The sequence below is a fragment of the Elaeis guineensis genome, chromosome 6, assembly GCF_000442705.2.
Source record: "Elaeis guineensis isolate ETL-2024a chromosome 6, EG11, whole genome shotgun sequence".
In the NCBI taxonomy this organism is placed as follows: Eukaryota; Viridiplantae; Streptophyta; class Magnoliopsida; order Arecales; family Arecaceae; genus Elaeis; species Elaeis guineensis.
In genome coordinates, this window is record NC_025998.2 from 17,527,197 (window position 1) to 17,533,460 (window position 6,264).

Genomic DNA, 6,264 nt, shown 5'->3' on the forward strand with positions numbered 1-6,264 from the left:
GCTTGCGGCTGAAGTTGTTGGCGTCGAGGATGAAGCCCGGCTCCCATAAGAGTCCGGGCGGAGTCTCCCTGCAATTAAAGTCAGAGGGGAGGTTCGGCTTCCGTAGGAGTCCGGACGAGGCCTACCAGCGGTTGATGCTGAGGACGGAGCCCGGCTCCCGTAGGAGTCCGGGCGGAGCTGTCCCGTAGTCGATGTCGGCGGCGGAGCCTGGTTCCCGTAAGAGTTCGGATGGGGCTTACCAGCAGTTGACGCTGAGGACGGAGCCCGGCTCCCGTAGGAGTCCGGGCGGAGCTGTCCTGTAGTCGATGTCGGCGACGGAGCCCGGCTCCCGTAAGAGTCCGGGCGGAGCTGTCACGTAGTCGATTCCACTGAGAACTTCGGCTGTGGGTATTTTATACCCAACAGGATGTAAACAATGTTGTTCTTGCCACTTTGTTTCTGCTGTTATTTATAAAAGGGGTAAATGGTGGTCCCATTTCATGTGATGTGTTACATAGTCAAAGTCAGGATAAGAATTATTAAATAATATTATTTAATGATTGTGGTCTTGTACTGTTATCAATGATAATGTTTCATATTAGCTGGCTGACAGCTTTTATGTTCCTGTACAGTGCAGACAGTGATGAATTACAGTCTGAAATTCAAAAGAATGACTTTTATAGTATGTATCTCATTAGTCCATGAACTTTCTGAATTTATTTTATTTGATCCTCAATATTACAATAATGACATATGTGGACTTGTCCTGCTTTTTTATTACTGTAATGTTTCATATTAGGTGGCTCACAGCTTTTATGTTCCGGTACAGTGCAGACAGTGGTGAATTATAGTATGAAATTCAAAAGAGTGGCTTGTAGTGTACGTATCTCATCAGTCCATAAACTTTCTAAATTTATTTTATTTGATCCTTAATGTTACTGTAATGATATTTATGGACTTGTCCTGTTTTAGTAGCATACTTCACAAAAAATTCTGACAAATTAAGGAACTCATTACAAATATTTCATTACATTCCATTACAAACAATTCAGTTGATTAGTGCACATTACATTGCAAACATTTCATTATAAATATTTTATTTAACATTAAGGAACTCCACTATAAATTAAGAAACTCGTTCCAGTTGACAAATTAAGAGTTCATTACGAACATTTCATTTAACGCCTAGCTGAACCTCCAACATTACCAACACCAAATTCTCAAAATACAAATTAGTGCATCCCAAGGTTCGACTACTGATTCTTGACGATCAACAAGCCAATAAGCAACCAAGACAACAAAATAAATCTCCAATACATCTTCTCTCTGACATGGCAGCGTCCGACTTGATCCACCATCTCCTCCATTTCATCTTTAAGCCAATTGATGACCACCTTTCTATGGGGGCAGATTTCATCATCATTCTATTCAAAGTATTCACAGGATGAATACCTCTACTGTACAAAGTCACTTCTTCTAGAAGTCAATCAAGAAAAATATCAAGTGGAGTTAGGGGAAAAGGAAACTCATATCTCAAATCATGGGCAACCAAACAATTTTCGACCTGGATTTTTATTTGTCCATGAGGTCTTTATTTGAGCCCACTGCTCATAGAAGCAAAACCTCTCCTTCTTTATTTGAAGTTCTCGATCGGTGGGAGCCAGAACATCTAACTGTTGAACTTCTATCCATCGACATTGTAGCTAGAAGATGGCTCACATAAAGAGAAAAATAGGGTTACAAAATCAAACGAATACACAAAAATAAAACCTATACAAACCTAAGAATGCATACCTATACTCGATGCGGAAGAAATATACTGAAGAGAATGGGGAAATGAAAAAAATTCGGGCAATGAAGGGGGAGGGGATTCACAGTGGAAATCTTCCCTCTTGTTTGAAACAGGGAAGAACAGAATTATGGCTTGTAGGAGGAAGAATTATTCGAGATTCTGGCCGCAACATCAATTAATTTTTAAAATTATTTTCAGCCACATTAGCATCTCATTTGAGGATTGTCCACATTTGTATAGGAGATTGTCAAGTCAGACTTTTGGTGAGAGAAATTTGTCAGAATTCATCTCGAGGACAATATTAAAGGGATTCAGATAGTCGAGAGACTTAAATTTAAAATTTTGTAGTTTAGAAATGACTTAAAAATCCCAACTTAATTTAGAACCTTGAAACATAATTTATCCTATTTTTTTTTATCTGGGAGAACAACTTGGTTGGAGCTGCATGCAATCCAATTACCGTCCCCATCATTGCCAAGAATCCAAGAATGAGTAATCTCTTGATTAGAAGATCCTTCCCCAATTTGTAATAAGATCAACATCAGAAAACACACATAACTTGACACTGATAAAATCTAATGGTCCTCACCACCAACAAAAATTTCCCCCACTACGTTAGAGGTGGAATGACCAAGAGCAATGTTATCTGACCATATCCAGATGCATAAACATTGGGAAAAAAAAAAGTCACAAAGAGGTGATACTGCTGTACCTGATGTTCCATTTCAGATCAAACCATTTCCAAAATAAAATAAGAAATGATATACTAACACAAGAATGAAGCTCTTCATAGGCATAGCATATGACTTTTTAACCATCAAAATTATGATAAAAACCAAATTTTTTTTTGGTTAGACATTATACGGCATTGGATGAACAAGGAACCACATCAAATTTCACTATATCGCCAGTATATTAGATTCCCAACAAAAATTCATGGAAAATCCCATGAAGCTTTCACCTTGTTCCCTCCCTACAACAATAGGATCTCCTTCCCCCAGAATGAAATCCCCCAGATACAATGAAATTCTTCAAACAATTCAAAAGGGAAACTACCATAATTTTCTTTTGAAGGCCAATATATTATCTACCAATCTAGTCGACTAAAAGTCGTCTTTTTTCTTCTTGTAATCAAACTGCCTCACCTCACCTCCCGCTTGTCGACCACCGTCACCCCGTCCTTGCCCGCGATGACCACCGACGACGCCATTCCGAGGAACATCCCGTGCTCGACCACCCCTGTGATCCTCAGTATCTTATCGCTGATCAGATCTAGATCGCCATGGATCCCATTCTCGAAGTATAAATTCACAATGTAATTTCCATTGTCCGTCACAAAGGGCTCGTCGTTCCCACCATCGCCGGCGGTGGCGGCCCGTCGGAGCTTGGCATCGAAGCCGGGCTCGCCATCGAAGAGGCTCCGAAGGCGGCCCAGGGTGTGGCCCCAGCAGAAGGGGATGACCTCGACGGGGACGGCGAGACCGCTGCCGCCGAGGCGGGGGACCATCTTGGTCTCGTCGACGATGACGACGAAGCGGCGGCTGGCGCCCTCGATCATCTTCTCGCGAAGGAGGGAGCCGCCGCGGCCCTTGACGAGGTTGAACGACGGGTCGACCTCGTCGGCGCCGTCGATGGAGAGGTCGACGACGGGGTGGGCATGAAGGTCCGAGAGGGGGATGCCGACGGCGGTAGCGTGGGCCTCGGTCTTCTTGGAGGTGGGGATGCCGACGACGTCGCGGAGGGTGCCACGGCGGATGAGCTCGCCGATGCGGTCCAGGGCGTGGGCGGCGGTGGAGCCGGTGCCGAGGCCGAGGACCATGCCGGACTGCACCAGCTCCACGGCGCGGTGGGCGGCGATGCGCTTCAGGTCATCCTGCGACGGGGCGGCCGCCGTCTCCACCACCGCGGCCGGCGGCGTAGCCGCCGGCGGGGCGAGGGGCGCCGGAATAGGGGGCATCTCGGAGTAAAGGAGGTGGGGGAAGGGGATGGCCATGTCTACGGTTTGAGAGCAGACGACGTGCATTCTTATAGATCGGGGAAAGCAAAAGAAAAAAACAAATTTTTATCTCAAAACTCTGGATTTGAGACCGGAGAAAGTGTTCAGGGAATCCTGGCAAAGGAGAGGTAGGGATTTTTTACACTGGCTTTTTTTTTTCCTAAAGTTTTGATTTTTTTAATTTTGACGGAAAGAAAGAATTGGGGTCAAGAGTTTGGATTATGGTTAGGGTTTCGAATTTCGATTAGAGAGGGTTGGGGGGTGGAGAAGCGGAGGAGGACGAGATACAAGAGTGGCGCGTTGAGCCAGAGGAGGTATGCCGAGTTCAAGGGAGGATTTGCTGAGAAGTCAGAACACCGAACGCTATCCGTCATCCAATGAAAGAACGAAACGGCATCCCCAAACCAACATCTGATGGTTCGTTTAACCTGAAGTATGGAATATTTGGTTTTTTTGTGTTTTGTATCTGTCAGCTGATGGAGTCCAATTATTCTGTGTAAATTAATAGCGTATCGAACACGATTCGATGCAAACGCCCATCCCGCGGTTCAAGATATTGGGAATCGAAGCTTTTTTTTCCTGGGTGGGGACCACGAGTTTGGACGGTCCAGATTGGTGGGCTCCTGTTTCGGACCACATGATGGACCCCAGTGGGACGGTCAAGGACGCATCGTCCGCGGCGGTCCAAGCGGGGACAGCAAGGGTCCGTCGGTGAGGGGTATTTTGGTCATTTCAGGCGTGCATCAAGGCGTTATTTTGGCACGGCAGTGGATGCGGCGGCATTCAACATGCAACCCGACCATATCATGTTGATGTAGTCGTATATTTTTTAAAAAATTAATAAATATTATATAAATTAAATAAAATTATAGATAAAATTAATTATATAGATATGATATTTATTTATTTATATTTATTATTAATATAAATATAAATATAAATATTTAATACTTAAATTTCTATCAATATCTGTATAGATTTTAATATTAAAATAGGTCCACATAAATATTATCCAATTTATTTTTATTTTAATCATATGTTTTGATTTGTTGTATTATATCATATATAATATTTATTTATTTATGAAATCGTTCAGATATTGTCATGAAGTTATATTTTATGTGACACATATGGTTTCCATGTGCCATTGTTCTATACCAATTGTAATGACAAAATACTTGATTCACTCAAATGCGTAATTGTGCACAGGATCAGGCATCCCATCCTGGTACGTCAATGATGGTCGCTTTGGGCCATACCGATTGGTGGTTATAAAGGTTGCTCGTTTCCCATGTTGGTTCCGAGGGACGGTGTTGTGTTCCCACTTGTATTACGATTTCCACATGCATTTCCTTTTTCTATAAGCAGCAAACGTGGAGACCACTTCAAGACTGAGTTCTTGCTTGTCGGTACCTTCTGTCATGCAGAGGAACGGGCACTCTTGCTACATAGATTTCTTTTCATGAAAAAAGAAATATTTCTGATCTTTGTTGACTCATGAAATAAAAAAGCAGCTATAATTGCCGGCTGATGAGATCCTTTTGCACTATTAAACTCTAATTTTGATCATCCAAAGCAGCATCTTGCATTCGTGAAATTTTTAATTGGATCAGATCCACTGTTGAGCCAGTGGACTAATCCAACCATAAGCCAATATGCACCAATATGTCTGTACTCTTTTTCCCTTCTTATTTTATTCTTTAATCTATGTATGTGGGTTCGTGGCTGAATCGATGTATCGCTGAGTTGGTAGGCCGGGTCTGATCTCTCCTTTTATTCATCTTTAAACTCTTTGCATCAACCAAAATTCTACTCATAGTTTGCCATGCCGTTGTCGTCCAAATATTTCATTTTGAGATTATATTGTACTCTAAATATTATACAAGAAAATATTTGTCATTACCATCTATACTTGATAGCAAAGTAGTGAAGTGAATCGGACAGAATTGCTTGCTATCATGCCAAGCTTTGATGTCAAACTCAATTTCAGAGAGGGGATGTTTAGTTCATAACTAAAATTAAAATGAGAAAGATTTGGTTCGTGACTGGAATCGAGATCGAAATCGGAATTGGAATTGGAATGAAAATTTGAATCCATAGAGGAGAATAGGAATTGAGTTCTATATAAATTGAACCATTCCCATTCTATCCCGGAATCGGAATCAGAATGAGACTCCTTCCAACCAAACGGTTTGAATAAGAGTCACTCATTCTGATTCCGATTCCAGACCCCACTCTCCCCAACCAAACATCCCCACAATTTATTGCACTTTGACTCCTAGCAAGATGAAGGCATTATAGCTGTCAATAATAATTTCACAAGTCCAAATTTTGACTTTCTCTTGAAAAGATTGTTGCTCCGAATAAAATCAATCATTTTTTGGAGAATTAGGACAAGGAAACACAGCCAAATCATGGTGAGGGCAGGATTGGACCAATGTCCTTGATATCCAATGATCAACAACTTTACCAACTCAATAAGTTGGAACCCTGGAAC

The 6,264-nt window shown here is 42.2% G+C and overlaps 1 protein-coding gene across 1 annotated transcript; it reads right to left on the minus strand.

The window, feature by feature from the left end:
- Window positions 1-2,665: 2,665 nt before the first annotated feature.
- LOC105047057 (probable ribose-5-phosphate isomerase 2) lies at window positions 2,666-4,029 on the minus strand. Its single transcript, XM_010925847.4, has one exon. It carries the CDS (start codon window positions 3,792-3,794, stop codon window positions 2,913-2,915), a length of 882 nt encoding a protein of 293 aa, XP_010924149.2. The 5' UTR covers window positions 3,795-4,029; the 3' UTR covers window positions 2,666-2,912.
- Between the last annotated feature and the right edge of the window lie 2,235 nt (window positions 4,030-6,264).